The 18,506-nt window shown below is 43.6% G+C and overlaps 1 protein-coding gene across 1 annotated transcript; it reads right to left on the bottom strand.

The window, feature by feature from the left end:
• Positions 1–229: 229 nt before the first annotated feature.
• On the bottom strand, positions 230–17,557 carry castor1 (cytosolic arginine sensor for mTORC1 subunit 1). Its single transcript, XM_076731028.1, has 9 exons — positions 17,253–17,557; positions 11,426–11,496; positions 8,416–8,609; positions 7,708–7,843; positions 6,048–6,171; positions 5,587–5,703; positions 5,359–5,441; positions 4,761–4,855; positions 230–1,291 (listed from the first exon to the last, which is right to left on the bottom strand). The coding sequence occupies exons 1-9, from the start codon at positions 17,363–17,365 to the stop codon at positions 1,220–1,222; spliced, it is 1,005 nt and encodes a 334-aa protein (XP_076587143.1). The 5' UTR covers positions 17,366–17,557; the 3' UTR covers positions 230–1,219.
• Positions 17,558–18,506: the final 949 nt, after the last annotated feature.

The raw sequence follows: 18,506 nt of genomic DNA, 5'->3' as shown, positions 1-18,506 counted from the left end.
GTTATCAGAAAATCATCATTATTGTAACAATCAGCTCACTTGTTCCGTTCCTGTTAGAACTATAAATAACATCCTAACTTCATATATGCGGTGAATCATGAATGAGGAATGACAAGCAGATAATGTCTTAAAATCTGTCACGAAGCTGTCAGTGTTTGTTCGAACATGCATTCATGCCTTGAGAACTGAAAGGGCTCATGCCAAGCAGGCGACAAAGAGGATTTATTTTCAATACTCTTTATTGAATGAAGCAGCACAAAAATTACAAATGTTTACAGAATACTTTTACTTCAAATAGTACAAAATGTAGTTGTACCAAAGAAAATATCTAAGTGATATTAGCTAAAGTTTAACTGTGCAAATAACAAAAAAAAAATAAGACATAGTGTTATTGACCTTGGGTAATAATACAGTTAAGAAACACTGACCTCTTGGAGAAGAAACTCAACAAGCCAACTGCCCTGCTCAACAGCCTTTGTAGTAGCTTTAATGTACAAGTACAATCTGCACATTCTTCTCAAACCAAAACGAGTGAGCCCTGTTGTCAAAAAATAGAAATTCTCACTTTGCATGAAGATCAACATTCACACACTACTCTGCACTTCAAGCTTCACGCTTTCAGATTCACAACCAGGACAAATGCAATTGTTGCGAATGGCCTACAATTAAAAAAAAACAAACAACAAGAACGGTTGTTTCGACACATGGCATTATGATATAAACATTACTGGAAGACTAACTTGTGTGTTTATAGCACAAGGTGGTGAAACTTATGAGTGTGGTCTGCTGTATACAGCAAAAACAGACCACAACCCTTAGAGAGAAAGAGAGTCTATCATACATGTTCCTATTTGTATCTGACTTTGTGCTTGTGGATCTGTGTGTGTGTATGTGTGTGTGTCTGGATGTGTGTTTGCTCAGGAGTGAGTATGTATTTTGATGTGCATGTGTGTGCTTGTGGGCCCCCTGGGACTCAGTGCATCCTGCCTTTACATAGGTGAGACAGGAGGCCTCACAGACAGACTGTGTGCACACCATAGACAAGTACTTCTGGTGGTCACGGCGAGTTCGTAGTAGTTTAATACTGCTGGCGATGCTGTGCTAGTCTAGGCACAGGGTCAGCCTCCTTTGCTGAGGCCTGCCACCCCTGGCCGCTGGCGCTGGAGTGTGGGGCGGCACATTGAGCCAGGATGGTCCAGCTCAGACAGGTCTTCAGAAATCAACTCGTGGCTGGTTCTTTCCTCTGATGTTGGAGCATGTCTGTCACACTCACGATGTCCTCCTCAGGGACCTAGAAAATAGTGGAGGGAAGTTACTATACTATATACTATACTGTCACTTTATAAAGTTGATGAGGTGAACATATTAGCGAATAGTTGGCTATTTACAGATCCAGCAGACATGGAGCACCATTAACCTTCATTATTTTTGATGTAAAGACTTTTTCCTAATAAGTTCTGACATAGAAGAAGAAGAAGAAGAAGAAGAAGAAGAGAAGAAGCTGTTTCCCATTGTACCCCATTACATTTCTTTGTCTCCAGACAGCAAGAAACATGGCCAATACTACCTGAGATGGAAGAATTCCAACTTGCCTAATTGAGAAACATTCCTGAAGAGCTGTCTCTGTTTGTCTCTTGTGGATGGCCAAGGGTAACCCTAATCCTCTTCTTGGAGGTTTATGGACAGTTTTCAAAGAGCTGGTTTTGTTTCCAGTTCGCAACCTCTACAACCTCCACTTTGTGTAACCTAGTTTATTTACCAAACCATCTGATGGAAATGTGGCTAATTTGCTTTTCTTTTTCCAACACTGCAAAAAGTTCACTTCAAATTTGCTTGACAGTTAGATGGAAACATGGCGACTGACATGTCCTTCTACTCAGCATGGGTGTGATCAGCTACGTACAGGTGGGTGCTGTTGCATAACAATGAACATTCAAGACCAAAGGCCTTCAGGTACTCCATGTGGAGCGTTCGCTCTGTGTAATGAGAAACATATGTAATACAAGGAAAAACAAATTGAGAGTGTTTTGTTATCTTTCACCCCTCAAGGCCATTTTTTCATTTTTCCTGTCAATGTATTTCTTGTGGGATTTTTTTCCCTGATAAAAGGTGGCCATATATTTTTACTTGTCTAATGAGAGAGTGAGACTTTTTTGTGATCAAGGGCGAGACAAATTATTCACACTCCAACCAATAAAACACTGATTTAAATAAAACACTGATTCTTCTATTGAACGTAATTCCATTCTGTGTATCTCCCTCATGCAGTAGTTTCCATGAATTCGTTGATATTAACTGGAATTTCCCCTCAATTTCAATCAAGTTACAAAGATTCTGACTAATTCACTGAAATACGAGCCACACAGTGACTCCCATCATCCCATACGCGCGTGTTTTTTCACATGCTGTAGTGACGTAGCATTGCTCTATTCCATGTTAGAATTTGTTACTGCAACTACTTAAGAGCTTTCTAAATGACTTCCATTCTATTCATGCTTCCTCTTTACAGAAGGTATGCCATAAAACAGGCTGATATTATTATACATCATCACCAATGATAGAGTTGAAGATTTGAAGAATCTGGATGAAAGTAGTACCCTCACTCCATCCTTGCTTGTGAACGACTGAGCCTTTCCTTGATGGCCCCAATCCTGTTACTATCACCCGTTACCAATGAACTCGTTTACATGTGGAATGTTCCAAACAGCTGTTTTGGGAGCATTCAGCAACTTTCCCAGTCTTTTGTTGCTCCTGTGCCAACTTGTTTGAAATGTGTTGCTGCATCACATTCAGAATAATTTACAAAAATCAATAAAGTAGATGAGATAAAACATGAGATATATTGTCTCTGTACTGTTTTCAATTGCGTCAAAAAGAATTAGCAAATGATCCCATTCTGTATGTTTTACACAGTGGCCCAACCTTTTTGGAATTGGGGTTGTAGGTGTTTCAGTGTACTTACAGCTAAAGCTAAGGCATTGAACCCTGGAGTAACAAGTTATCAGAAGCTCACAAGAGGAAGACTATGTGGTGTCACTGCTAGTTTCATTTTCAGCAACGGAATTTGCTATTATTGGTCCGGTCTGTGGTTAACACCAATCCCACTCTGGTTTACAAGGTTCTGGTAATTATAGAATTACATATGAATGACTTTCTATGACTAAGACTCTTTAAGGTGAAGCTCAATGACATGCTAGACTCCATAATGCAGCTATGAAGGTGAGTTGAACACTCATTTCAGAAACATTCCTAAGGTAGGAGTGTAACAATGAATACATGCAGAAAACCCAACGATCCACTGTCATGACTAGGTTCACCTTTATTCACCCTTCCGTTTGTTCAATTTTAGCGACTAGGCTGATTAAACAGCCCAACTATCTCACACTAGATGGTTGTATGAACATTTTGCATTGTGATACAAAGAGGAGTGAGAGCAGAAAGCCAGAATTTCTATTAATGCAGCAACAGGAGACACATGATGTAATTCATCACCAGTGAACTGAAGGGTTTATAGTTCACTCTGTTTACCCTCATTTGTTTTCAGGAACCGCTTCACACTAACCCACAAATGCTAAGCATTAGGGCATAGTGACTAAAACAAGACAGAGGCAAATAATACATTTAAGGGTTTGAGATCAGAAGACATCAACGGTCAAAGAGTCAAACCACAAAAGAGTCATACACAACCTAGTTGTGATTGTTCATTTGAAGAGATGAAAGTCTCCTACACTCTTAATTGACAGCGGAAGGATGCTTATACACAATGCATTGGCATAGGGGGGAAATTTGCCTTTGCTGAGTCACTGGGTGGCAGATATTCTGCGATAAGTTTCTGGGTAAGGGCAAACAAATGACCTAGATAACCTTTTCTGAGTAACTTTCAAGATAATACAGATGGCAGGAACTGCTGACTAAGTTGGCAGACAGACATAAATGCATTCACCACAACTGTCTAGTAAACACTGTTTTAATACGGATGTTCCAAGAGTTAGTTTCAGGTGTTTCCTAAACCTAACCATTTAGCTTTGGTGCCTAAACCTGAGCAAGAATTCATCCAAGTCTAAAAAAAAGTCAGTACTGACTTTTGGTTTCACATGTGACTCGAATCACGGCGTCCTGGGTAAAAGCCCTGTATTTGGCCCATTCATCCACCGCCACCTTCTCCCGATGTGGATTTTGTCGCTCTGTAACTACATCACCTGGTGGCTGCTGGTAACAGCCGGGGTGCAAATACACTCTCTGTTATTTCAATTGCTTCTTGCTGAAAAAGATTTCAATATTGGGCTATACATTAAAAACTCTCAACAAACTGATGTCTTTCCAAATTTATCTGGTCAAATTCAGACTCCAGACTTAGGCGAAGAGTTAAAATGAGACCAAATGATAAACTGACAATTAACAAATGCATATTTAAATGACAGGATTTAATTAACAGGTTCTAAATGATTTGTGATTCATTTCAGCGACATCATTTCTTTTCTGAACTTTAGAAACATGCTTGGATCAGTAGAAACACCCTCAGACTGATTTGGAATCAGCTGCCTTCAGCATCCCTCATGATTAAACTTCACAGGAGTGCTGTGAAATGCTGTCATTATCTGTCTACATCTCCCACATTTAGAAACAGGAACCAAACCCGAAATCTTTGAACATTGCCCTGGCAGGACTCATCATTTGAATCACAAATGTATTGAGTTTCAAGTTCTGACTTTGATTCCAACAAAGGTGGTGGCATAAAAACGTCAAGGCGTTGGACTCACCAGAGCATGGTCGAAGCTGAAGGTGCTTATGTAATAGGCGGAGATGTCGCTGTCAGCCAGAGGCTGAGATATCTGGGCCACTATACCACACTCATCTAAAAATCACAGAGAGAGGGGGAGAAATACACTGAAATCAGTATCACAGTTATTAAAAAGGTGTCATTAAGCCAAATTTAAGATCTGTAATTGCATAGAAAAATTAACCAGTTGATAAAAATAACTTGCGACACACTGAAAGTACAAAAAATGTAATAGAAAAACACAAAACAATGGAACTGACACTACTTGTGGGAGTTAACATCATTTTGCAAAAACTACCCACATCACATCTGTATCAAGATTAAAGCTAAAAAACAGTGAAGTTAAATACACCTGCAATTACTGTACATGTCACCAAAGTTTTTATAGGAACTGGGAGATCTTTAGCTTGCCCTGTCTGATAGGCACGCAGACATTCTTTAGATTTTTAACGTATTTGGTCTGAGTTGGATCATTTGTAGACGACTTCTGATCCAATTTAGGGGGTAAGCAGCTCCAAGAGCAGGTGGGACTGCATCATGTGCAAAATTATGAGGTATTTAAAAGGTAGAGGCCTCACCAAAGCCCAGCGGTTGTCCTCCTATACGAACCATTCTCCACAGCTCCCCAGAGGAGCTGGTGAAGAGGAGATCAGCAGGAAACCTACAGCACAAACATCCAGCACAATTCAATTAAACACAAAACTTTTATTACCTTCACTGACCCAAAGCAATTCCAGCATTTTAAGTGTGCATCATAGCAGTGTCACGGGTGGACCGGATCACTGTAAGAAATGAAGAATACTTACAGTCTCTGGGCCTCACTGTCCATCACCAGTGAGATATAGCGATCGATGAGGGAGAAGGAGAAGAACTTGATACAGTCCAAGTCCTGGCTGGGAGACGACTGTGCGTCCTCTTTAGGACTAGAGAAGAGGAGGAGACATCAGAGGCAAAGGTAGTCAGTAGCATTGATTTTAAGGAGGTAATTTCTATTTTAATAATACACAAACGCACAAGGGGAGACTTAAAATAAAAATCGAATATCACCTGCACATATTTTTCTAATATGTGTGTCTTTGTTGACAAATGGTCAGTGTGTCTCAAATTCAGGTTTTCAGATTAATTACCTGTGTGGCATCTGCCATGTTTAAGGTAAAACTATTAACAATGATTGGAAGCCAGTGAGCTTCTGTCTTAGTTTGAATCGTGTGCTGCCACCTTGTGTTTTAGAGAGGTACTGCAGCGGTGTGAACAAGGGGCTGCTCACCTGTTGGAGTAAAAGAGGACGTCAATGAGCGTGGTGGCGATGGACGGCAGCGTGTCCGGGTCCAGGGACATGACGCAGAAGTGGTTCTGGGGGATCAGCACCGGGTGAACTGTAGGCTGCATGGCTGGAAAAGTGCAGACGGAGTTAGTTTGTAGTCTGCAACAGAGGTACAGTAAATGCTGATTCTCAGGCAGGAATTTCCTCCTCTGGTTTGTGTAAGCAGATTTCTGGATGTATAATCCTGATGTAAGTCACACAACACTGAATCTAATAATGTGTGTATCATGTCTGTGTGTTCAGATTTGACGGAGTTAGACTGAAGTTTGGCATAAATTGTGGCAGGGTGTCACTCATTTCTTCAAAGTAGCTTCATTTCCTGAATGAGACACTTCTCCAACTGATCACAAGGTCAACCAGTGGGCCAAATCAGCGGTCCGAACATCAATCACTAACTTCCAGTTGTTTTTAGAACGCCTGCACGTCCCTTGCACCTCGCACAGTGTCTGTGCGTCACTCCCTCCCTCGACGCCTCCCCTTTAACTCTCCTGCTCGGTCCTATTCAGAGCCTTAAAGTTGAATTTGACAGCCACGTTTCATCATGTGAAAGCCCACAGCAGAGAGGGAGTTACTGAGAAACTAATTTGCCTCCGTCTCTATTAATTTAAGTTTTCCCAACTTTATTTTTATCATCTCCTTCACTCTCGCAGATGAAAGTAGTGAAATCAGAGCTGCATTTAGGTCACCTCTGTGCCTACAGTCCATCCGTGCCATTTGTACTCTGCATTCTGTTCTGTTTCTCTTAGATGTCGACACAAAGCCGACATCTTTGGACGCATTTCTCGGCATGTTCTGGCCTCACCGCATGGCATGTCCTGTACTTCAGTGATGTAAAAAGAACGTCCTGTAAAGGCCGCAGTGATTCGACAAGGTTCAAACATTCCTTTATGTTTGCATTGTTTGATTATTTCATGTCACATACTGTAACGTATGTTTAAGTCCAACATGGCTTTGTTAAGCACAACAGGCATCCTTGGAAAGCGGGTTCCTCTTGCTCTAAATACGTACTTCATTTCGTTCTTCATTAAGTGGTTTATTCAACCGCTTTCAGTTCCTGGTGTAGATGTGAAATGTATTACAGCGCCGCCTTAAGCTGCTGTGTGTGTAATACATGTTAAAACCGTAAACTTGCATGTGCTGTATTGCTTAGTGTTGCGTTACGCTGACTTCAGTAGGCAGAGAGCCAAGAGCGACTTCTACAGAAAAGTGACTCACGCTCTTTGTCCAAACATGAACACCAACATGTGAAAGTGCCAAAGTGTTTACAGCGCAGCGCCGTGCAGAGTGAGTACTGTCCTGTATCTGTTTTTACACTTTTACTTGATTAGCTTTCAATATAAGTCCTCTGTGAAAACAATACTTCAGCCACAAAACTGCTCTTCTGCTTGAATTACTCCTGAGAAAAAGCAATGCTGAATGGTTCACTAGCATCTGTTTTGTGACCTGTGACTAAGCTCGCCTCCTCTGTATGTGCCAAGTCTTTACACTTTGCACAAAGAGCCTGAAGGTGGTGCTACAGGATCTTAACTTGATCCTCTGAGACGAGCTCGATCGATACCTGAGAGATGCCCGAACGCATACTAAAGCGGACCGTGACCTCTACCTTCTTTGCCGTTCTTCTGGAGGCCGTTGGAAACATCCAGACGATGCACGGGGACAGACTCTCCTCCCACCTCCTTATAGATGTTGAACTCCTCCTCCAGAGTGCTGATGACTACAGACAGGTCTTTCTCTCTCACCTACGCAGCATTGAACATAAATATCGCTGGTTTTAGAGCAAACTCAACAGTCTGTGTATGTATATATAGTGTACAATGAGTTCACTCGCAGTCGTTCAGTACATCTGCTGTTGTTTCAGGGCACACTGACTCACTTCAACGGACTGCTGGAGCTCACCCAGCATGTCGACCATTGATATACTTGCTGACACACACGTCTGTCAAGGAGTCATCTATTTTTGCCCACTTAACACTTTCACATGTAATACATCAACTAACTTTTCAGTGCCCTCAGCTCTGTCGGGAATTAATCCTTCCTTAACTGCAGAACTGGTGAGTGGACAAAACGCAGACACCGTGGCTCCTTTTGTCTGCCGGAGCTCAGGAGGCGAAAGGCTTCACTGCGAGATTAGAGGTGTGGAGTTTTTATAGATTTGGCGAGTTTGAAAAATTGCTCCAGACAGCTCTAAATTATACAACAGTGAACAGCAGAGAGTGCCTCTTTCGTTTTAACAAGATAGTTGAGAGCGCTGGAGTGGAATAAAGTGGAGCTGAAAAAGTGAAAAAAAAAAAAAAAAGCAGATGGGACTCACCAGGATGAAGTCGGTCTGGTAAGTGGAAAGCATGAAGACGGAGACATGCTGCTGGGCCAGAGGGGCGATGACCGACTTGGCGATCTTGGTCACTCCAACAGCCTGTGAGCTGCTGGAGGCGTTGCCATTGGAGACAACGTTGAGCGGCAACCAGATGGAGCTCTCTACCTTGAGATGCTCTGAGGGCCGGAGCTCTGAGTGGGGTCAAGAGCAGAAAAGCTGGTCAGTGAGTCAGCGAGTCATACGTACAGCACGCACGGCTTTATGCTGAGTGAACATGTCCAGTTAGCCGTGATTTGGTCATTTGCAAACACAGTCATTCAGATGCTGTTTAAAGGGGCACTCCGAGCCATCTTTCCACACAGAGGTCAGTTTATCTATGAGAACTATTAGGCTTAAGATATCAAGTATTTGACAGAACATGTGCATCATAAACTGGATTCATGGAGTTTGAAAGACGAGGGCAGTTAACAGGCAGGGAAGGTCTGATGAAATATGCTGCTGGGTTGCATTATGCGAAATGTTGGATGCACTATTTTTGGAAGTTGAGCTAAAGCAGGGACTCAGGAAGTCAGAATGTCTCAGCCTTTGACACCTATTTTGACATTTTTATCTACACTGAAATGCAATTCAAATGACCAAATGGGTGGGTTTACTAACCCAGCTTATTTACTTTATAAAAGAGAGACTGTTTTTAATACCTTAAAAAAAAAAGACCACTAAAAATGGTGGAACTGTCGCACTAACAAAAAAAAATAAATAAATAAAAATACATGTTCCCATGTGGCAGAGCTCATTCTGCAGGTGCCAAACTTCCCAAATTGTGTGAGTGACAGGGCATGTTGAGAACATCTGAAACTGGTAAACAAAAGGAGGAAGGCAAAATACTTCACAAGATGAATGAAAAAGTACTTTGAAATCACTAATGCAAACACTGCTGGGACCGACTCTGTATTATGTGCGAGTATTCAAAGCCGAACAGGACAACAAAACTCAAAAGAAGCCCAATCAGCCACAAGCCAAAACAAAAGTAGAACGAAGCACCGAACGCCTCCAAACTCATGACAATTTATGTTGGTGGTGATGTATCTTTCTGTTCGTGAAGGTGTGAAGTGTGAGGCCGCTTTAAGTCACAACTTCCTCTTGTTTGCAGCTTTGCATAAACGTACACACACTTCCTACCCCTCACCGGCTGTCACCTAAAACGCCTCCTGCTATTTAAACCCCACGGCGACACAAGTAAAACTTCAGCCCAGCAGAGGCCATCAGCACCTGCACCACCTCGGCATACTTGGCCGTAGAGTGTGACCTGACACCCGTGAATTAATGGCTCCTTTATTAGGCTGCTAGTGCACCTTAAGGAGGGGTCAAAGTTCAAATGGGGTGACCCCTCAGGCCTAGCTGGAACAACCCGAGTCTCTGAGCCAAAGTGGAATAGCAGGATATTTGACTCTTCGTCCCAAAACAAGACCAAGTGGAAGCTGGAAGCTACAAGGGAAACAGGTGTCTATCCGCGAAGTAAACAAGCAGCTGAGAGAAAGAGCTAATGGGGTGAAGAGATGTGCTCTCCAACCTTAAAACCAGGCCATTCAGCTCACTCAAACATTACCAAAGGGTGTCTCCCTCCTGCAGTGAATACTCCTTTTCTTTTACTTCACTCCCCTTCAGAGGAGTCACTGTTCTGGTTGGCATAATTTGTCACAGGCGGCCCCTTGTGGCTTCGCTGCACCAGCTTTCACCTCTTAAAATAGGCACTCAGTCAGAAGGAGAGCAAAGGAGACAGGGAGGAAAACAGAGCACCCGGAGGCGATATATGCCTTTAACAAGTACATCTGTGTAAAAGGAGCTGAGAAAAAATGGCCGGCTGGCTGAAAGTTACACTGTTGACCGTGTCCCAGGAGTGATGTCAGACTGAAGGTTGCATTGTAGAGGCCAAACATTGAGAGAGGGCTAAACTAAGAAATACTTTTTGATTTTAATTTGTAAATCTATCAGTCATTTTTTGTGATTGACCTAACAAATGTTCAGTGCATCAAAACTATTCTAAAAATAAAGGCATCATAATAAAGGTCCAATGTGATGCCTTGTTTAAATTGTCTTATTTACCTTCAGAAAACATGAAAAAAATGGATTCAAAATAGCTGAAATTTGAGAAGTTCCGATCTAAAAAATGTTAACTGATTTAACTTTTAGTACCGCTTGAACTTCACCCCAAAGAGGGCAAAGCTGTGAAGCTGCACTTGACCTTTGTGAGTCACAGGCAGCTGAACTGCACACAGATAGAAACTAACCTCCTCTGTCTGCGACGCTTCACACCGAAGGGGACGAGCGAGGCAACAGGTCTACAAATGCAGGGTCTGGTTTTCTTTGGACAGGTGTAAAAGATCAATTTCACCAGAAGACGATGATTTGGGCAAATCTACAATCCATTTTTGAGTTTAAAAACTACTTCATTTAAGCTGACAAGGCCTATTTTGGCATGGACGCTTTATTTTCCTAGATTGCATGGTTGCATACACCCATTCCACCTCGTGAGGTCTGTGAGGGGAACAAAGAAGGAAGGAAGTAACATTAAACTGGTAAAGACAAGTCCTACGCCGCGGCCCGATCCCAGACTTCATATTGGTGACCGTGTTTTTAAGGTCAGAGGCACATTCAAAGAGAAAGTGACTCACAGCTGATAAATATTTTCAAAAAGAGTAGACAATGGCGAGAGACGAGGAAACCGATGTTGATGTCTAAAATGAGTGGTTCCCCTTTAAGTTTCCTAATTTGAAATTAGCAGCAGCTTCCCTAAATCGCTGTCTGGATGACGTTAATCACTGTGTGTCTTTCATCATGTTCTGTTGAGCACATTCATTTCTTGTATTCCAGCTGCCGAAAACTAGATTACAAAGATTAGAGCGGGGTGCACGCTTCTCGGCATCACTCGGAGCCGTCTACGCTGCGGGAGGACAAACCCCTGTCTGGTGAAAGTGATGAAAGATGTGTGCGCCCAACGGTGTTTTACCTTTGAATCCTTCCTCATCAAGGACGACTGTGTAGTTCTCCGGTGTCTCTGTCAGACTGAAAAACTTACATCTGAAACAAAAGAGGAAGTGCAGTTGGAAATCGAGAAAACATGAAGAGGCAGAAGATGAGGAGGAGAGAGGAGGGAGAAGGGGAGTGAGAGAACAGGGTTATTCATCTGTTCACAATGACCGTTACCAGGAATCAAGAAAATGGGGTTCTCCGAAATTCAAACCGGTTTCTGGACAGGCTGTCACTCCATTAGCGCGAGCTCAGGCTGAGTATTATGCCAGCGTCACGCCTTTGTCTAAAGCAAATGGTGGGTAACGCACCAAACTGGGGCACGGCTTCAGCTCCCAACTGCTGCGTTCAAGGGAAAGCCGGACGCCGCCGCTCTAAATGTGACGATATGTGCGTTTCAGAATTCAATTGCATACGTGCATCTGCTGTGAAAATCCAGTTTCTAACCTGCTGAAAGGTCTCTTCACCAGCAGCACTCTGGAAAGCACTCCGCTTTCAATCATCCTCCCTTCCTCAGTTTGTGACAGTTACTTCTGCTGCCATCTTCTACCTCACTCTAAAAAAAGAGCAGCTTTGGTTAAATATTTGAAATGGCGGTGCCGTTTTGCCAGCTGATAGAGCCCACTGGGGTTAAAAATTCACAAAGAAAAGACAGAAAAAAGATCAGCTGGTATCAAGTTGTTGTTTTTTTGGGATCTCAGAACTGCTCTCCACAAGACTGAACATCGAAATCCTTTGATTCCAGTTTCTTACACTGTCCGTCTCTAGTTTGGTGTTTCGGTCTTCATCAGGCTTCAGGCCAAAAGAATTTGCTTTCAAAGGCAGTTGCTTGGTCTGACCACAGTGCTCACTTCTACTGAATGTTACCTTTGTGAAAACAAATGAATAAATAAGTAAAGACCCATGGGATGTGGTACAGGTCGAGGAAAGACCTGGGCAGTGAAACACACACATTATCTTGGATTACATTTGCTTGTGAGGCCAGTATGCTTCAAATTAACTATCCGGATGGGATCAATTCCTCTTGTTCTAACATATTTGGTTTGTGTAAAAGGAGACCGGGACAGAACTGAATCATCAGGGGAGCTGTAGGCAGAGAACTGACTATTGTGTAACTCAGGACTTGTTGACTTGAACATTAATTGCAACTCTGACGTGACTAACCGGTGTTCAGTCTTCATCGGCCAGCCGGACTAAAGGCTTTCAATACCCTCTCGCCTCACACTCCTCAGGGCTGTTGACTCTTACATGCTCCGGGGAAGATTTGTCAAGACCAGGTTAACAACGGGTGTGTAAATTCTAGGAAAATATCCACAGGGTGTTAAACTATAATTGACATACATATTTCAGTGGAAAGTTTCCACCTTGAATATTCACTGAATTTGATGCAGCAACACGTTGAGACTGAGCTTGTGGAGTGTTCAAAAAGGCCTCTTAAATCCCTGGAAAAGAAGACGTGAGCGGTTTCTACGTGGATGACCTCTCTTTGTGAACTTGAAGTCCCTGCAAAGGAAGCACTACATATTCCTGTTTTCTTAAAACGTCTCATTGGAGATACACCTTCCTCTTCCACTGCTTATCAGTCAGCTGAGGCTATTACAGTACAGGCCTGTGTGAGACCGCCAAACTCCTGACTCAGCAAAAAGTAATCCCTGCCATGAGATGGGACAATCAGCCCACAGAGAGACAAAGAGGCAGAGAGAGCACACTGTAACACTAACTATCAGCTGTGCGAGTGAGCTGAGCCAGCCCATTGTGTTATAATACCTCCCTCATTTCCTGTTGACCCTTCACCTTCCCCGACTCGCAGTTTCCTGCAGGTAGTGCACGCCAAGCATCTATCCTGGAAGTGAGAAAGATCCAGTGTGCAGCTTTATCACATGTGCTGTGCTTTGGGGGAAGAGAGTGAAGGCTCTGAGGTTACACCTGCAGACAAAACTCGGCGGTGCATTGGCTGTGTGCTGTCAGGGGACCCAAGGGAAATTCATCTGTGTGCTAACTTGTTTGACTTCCTGTTTGTGAAGCAGATAAGATGCCTCACCTAAGCTTCATTACAGCATGCTGACAAGCACTCTGGAAAAGCCATTTACCAAACAGTTTTTACAACAACTATCCAAACATCGTGCTCCAAGTAAGGCTGCTTTTACCTACAGTAAGTGAGATATCATTATGTATCACTTAGTAGAATAGATGCATACAGAGGTTTGACAAATATGTAGGTCCGAGAACCCCCCTAATGTCTCCCCACTCCAAAGCTTTCTGCCTTTACACTACATCTACCCCTTTATCCACATCAGCACATAACACAAACAAGCAGAGGACAAACTGAGGCCAGAGGAAGCACAGGATGGAAGGATCAGGTTATGCTCGAGCAGAACCAGTTTGTACGATGTGCTGTCTGACCCCGGAATCAATCAGATGTGCTTATAGTTGTTCCGGGCGGCCATTCTTGAAGGCAGCATGAAAAGCCCTCACAGAGGGGAGGGAGGCATGATATCACTTAAATATGGAGAAAACATTTTCAGACAGTCTCTCTTGGATGATATTGATCATGTTGTCCTTGGCTGTTAACATGAAAAGTGACACAAATAGAGCGAGAAGATTACACCCTGGTTCTTTTCTCCCTTCACAGACCCGGCCAATCACGGCGTGAGTTGGTTGTGAATTGCCGGATCATCGCTTTTGCAGAGAAATGGTCGGACACAGCCCGTTGATGTTGGAGGCTTCTGCTTCTGAAGAAGCAAACTGGCAGCTGCTCAACCCCAAACCACTTTTGAAACAGATTCATTGTGCAAGTCATTTATCACTTCATCACAGACCGCGCTTCTCTTAGCTTCTCTAATGCGAAAAATTGCTGATTTTCACAGTTTCATAGTAAATTGAATATTCTTTCTGGTGTTGGACTCTTGGTTAATTTGGGCCATGTGAACTTGTGATGGGCATTTTCCACCATCTTTGGACATTTCATAGACTCAGTGATTAATTGACTAATCAGACATGTTGGTACAGCACACTGCACCAGCGCCACATCGCCTGTGATCAAACTCCTTCTATTGAGGCATGAAGTAACATGAAAAGGAGGAGACGGAAAATTACCAAAGGAGACGAGGAAGCAACAGGTAGCGAGGGAGCGGCCGAGTGGGGAAGATGAAAACCAAGTACACAAGAGTCTGGACTTTGATCCAGCTGCACAAACCAACGGGTGGTAGCAGCAGTGAGGGTGTGAGGGCTGGTGGTGCTGCGGTTTCTGCAACTGATGCTCCAGCTGAGAAAACACGATAAGAGCAGAGCAAACTCGTGTTGTTTAAGTCTGAGGAGTTAGCCTCGAGCCACCTCAGAGAACGACCAAAGCTTCCTACAAACACATCTATAGCGTTCTCACAGGCTCCTCTTTTTACAGGACAATGGTTTTTTTTTTCTTGAAATCCCTGTGTGGGGGGTGGGGGGGGGGGGGGTGGCAGCCTTGTGTAAACAAGGGGAGTGAGAGCCCCAACCATGACAGATCACTGAAGCAGACAAGTGGAAAACTCCCCACTGGGTTTCTGGCTCAGCTGAGGCACTGTTCCAAACCATGCTCTCGTTAGCGAGCCGCCAAAGAGAAGAAAGGGGGACTGTGTGGAGCCTGCAGGGCTGCATCCACAGCCCAGTGAGACCGATATCTGGTGCTGATACTGGTCTTTGACTATTACCACACCCATAAACTTCAAACAAAACTAAGCTAAGGGCAATATCAGACCACTGACTGACTACTTTGAGGTTCAGTCACATCCTTCTGAGTTTTCATGCATACAGTTTTTGCAAAAGTGCAACAGTAGTCTCAGTAACGATAAACACAGCTGACCTTCACAGATTAACAGTGTCACTGACAGAAGGCATGCTGTGCGTCCTCAACTATGGGTTTTTTATTTCAGACCAGCTGAAGTCTCTGATTCATCCTCTGCAGCACCACAGGTGTCTTAATGCCACAGTTGTGTTGGATGATACTGGAGGAAATTTACCTTCTAACAACTTGGGATAAGCCTGGTTCCCAGAAGTGACTACCTCCTTAACATTCTGCTCACTTTGCACACATTCGCTGGGAGTTGTTCTCTAATGAATAGCAGGGGCCTGAAAGAGGGAGATGTCTGAAGCCAACCGAGGCAATCAGGCTTGTTTTTGCTCCACGATTGTTTTGGGTTTCCATGAACTCAATCTTCTCCACCACTCCCCAATCTGCATTGTCTATAGTTTGACCAGAGGAAGAAGAAGAAGAAGAAAAAAAAAAAACACACACACACACACACACACCAGAAAAGGAACAGGAAAAACAAGTCAAAATACATCCACACCACAGTGTGATGTCATCGCTCCAAAGCATGCACAACAAAACACTGAACATCAGGAGCGCTAATCCAGAGAAGTGTAGCCTGCATGCATTTTCTGGATCATTCTGGGCTCAGCCTGGTTTGCTTTGTTTGCCAGACGCTGAATTCTTCACAGAGCCCGTTCAGATGAAAACGAAGGCTCGCGCCTCTGAATTAAAACACTGACTGTAAATCTGGATGCAGTTCTTTATCATTTACAATTACTCATCAGAAATCTGCTGGGCTGTACCTCAGAAATACTGAGGCAACAACAGCACATCCGTGTATTATTCACAGTCTGTGACTAGTTATGTACTCAACACAGTAGTTTATAGGGTGGTAATTCATCATGACACGGCGCGTCCGGCATGGACATGTCAAAACCTCCTCTATTGCCCAATATTCTGTGACAAATGAGCACTGATAGACGCAGCTGACTGTGAATGAATGAGTTTGACAAATATACAAGACTTCAGTCTCATTTCTCTGTGCCAGTTGACAATGAATGGCAGAAGTATTTTGCGAAATCATGATCTGTTCATGCAGACATGGGCTCATCCTGTTGCCTAGTAAACTGATTATTAAAGGGATGTTCCGTTGCTGATACTCATAGGATGCTTACGATGTGCAAATCCTCGAGGACAGTGTGATATCTGTACTTCAGACATCACAGAGCACAAAGGCGATCAGAGGAGGAAAATCTTTCCCTGACATTTGCTTACAACTTGTTACTTGACATGAGAGCAGGAGCTGAGCCACTGCCTGGCCTATATCATAGGCGGCGTGGAGACAGATGCTCTGGCCATGCATATGTGGGGCAGACAGCAATAAACAATTACATAACAATGAAAGGATATCCAGGGATTAACTGAAAACTGGCACTAATGCCAACGTGAGATCCGAACTTGCAAACTGGATGTTGTTTTGGAGTAAAGGAGTTCAGGAGTTGAGTTTGTGCTGGAGGAACAAGGTCCCACCTAAATACAGCGGAGGTGCACTGCATGCTTTTTTAAGATGTTTGATAAAAGCTGCCCAATGTTCTGAAGAAGCAGCATCTAAAGGCATTCATTGGTGCCTTTTGCAAGACTGCGAAATAAATGCATGTTAATGTGTGATAATGCACTGTGTTGACTAAGCTGTTGCAGATTTGTGTGCAAACATAACATCGAATGCAATCATATCTCCATTTTAAGAACGCATCCATAAGTAATTGTTGTCAATGTGCAGTTTTGCAAACGCATATGTCATAAACTGTTGTTTTATTACCTACAGCTACATGCAGTGCTTCTGCAGTGTGTCATTCACGGAGGCAGAGCGGGGCATGCACGGGCAAACACCCCAATAATGACTCTGCCACCCTGTGAATGAACAGGGGGTGTAGGTTATCTCACACGGCCTGGATGGGTTACCAGGCTCACACCGGGGACACACAAACATCTGACCCCGATTAATGCGTCTTCTTACCGTGTCCTATTCCGGAGAAATATCAGTTTAATCAGGGGGTGTGTGAAATTCACCAGCCCGTTCTTGGATATGCTGGTGACCCGTAGCCTGTGGTCCAGTATGTGCAAGTCCATATTATCGGTGGCGAGCGGTTCGGTCTCCTCTGTGATTGCATGCGGCGGGGAAAACGCCTTCCTATCCGGCCGATATCATTCAAATGTTACATACAGGCCTGGATGATGAGCATAGCAGCCTCCACGTCCCGCTGCGTTCAGCTCCCGAACCGAAAAACATCCGACGCAATCCGACTCCAGCCCCGTTCAACTACTGTATATTCAAACAGAAGGCACAGCCCCACAAACGACACGCCCCCTCCTCTTAAAGGGACAGGTACAGCTTTCGAATGTATCCGGTCACGCGGGCAGAGGGGTCGAGCGTGAATGTGCGAGCAGAAACTCAAGTTCCGGTTCAGCGATTTTTGGCCTCACAATTAAAGTATGGAAATCCCAGAAGTATGCAGACATCTGTGTCTGAACAGAACAGAATTTTACTTTGCAGAATGCTTTTTTTTTTCTTGTAGCCCCATAAATCATCTCCTGAACCCTTGTGGCAGTGCTGACTTCCAGGTCAGAAGCCACTGTTTCATGCACACAGTGTGCTGCCCAACAACCCTTTGGAGGGCCCTTTAATGCTTCAACATAACAATCTCCCTGTGCACAAAGTAAAATCCATCACAGAATAGTTTGACAAGTTAGGTGTGGGAGAATTTGACGGGCCTGCTCAGAGCTCTGACCTCAACCCCATCCAACACCTTTGAGACGAACCGGTACACCAACTACTAGCCAGGCTTTATCACCCAGTCTCTCCAATGGTTCTGTGGCTAAATGGGATCTGGGAAATCCTTGTAGCCAGGTTCTAAAAACCTGGTGGAAAGCCCAGAAGAGTGGAGGCTGGTAGCGACAGATTATTGGTCATGTTTTTGGAATGAGGCGTTCATCATATGGGTGTAACATTCAGCTGTCCACATACTTTTGGCTAAGTCACCTCACTGGACAGGACAAGCAAGACAAAGGAGTAATTGTTGATGTTGTATATCCTGATTAAGGTAAGAGGTGATGGACTCAGAGTTGCCCTCCATTTCCCAACCACAGTCAAATGAATAAATCAGTGAAATTGATGCCCTTTCTTGTAAAGATTTAATGAGGAGGACTTCAGACTCCAGCCATTTAGAATGCCAGAGTATAAAATGATTTACAATTTGTTTTATACTTACAA

The sequence above is a fragment of the Chaetodon auriga genome, chromosome 5 (genome assembly GCF_051107435.1).
Source record: "Chaetodon auriga isolate fChaAug3 chromosome 5, fChaAug3.hap1, whole genome shotgun sequence".
Taxonomy (NCBI): Eukaryota; Metazoa; Chordata; class Actinopteri; order Chaetodontiformes; family Chaetodontidae; genus Chaetodon; species Chaetodon auriga.
The sequence above is the reverse complement of the archived record's forward strand: the minus strand, read 5'-3'. Positions and strand labels throughout refer to the sequence as shown.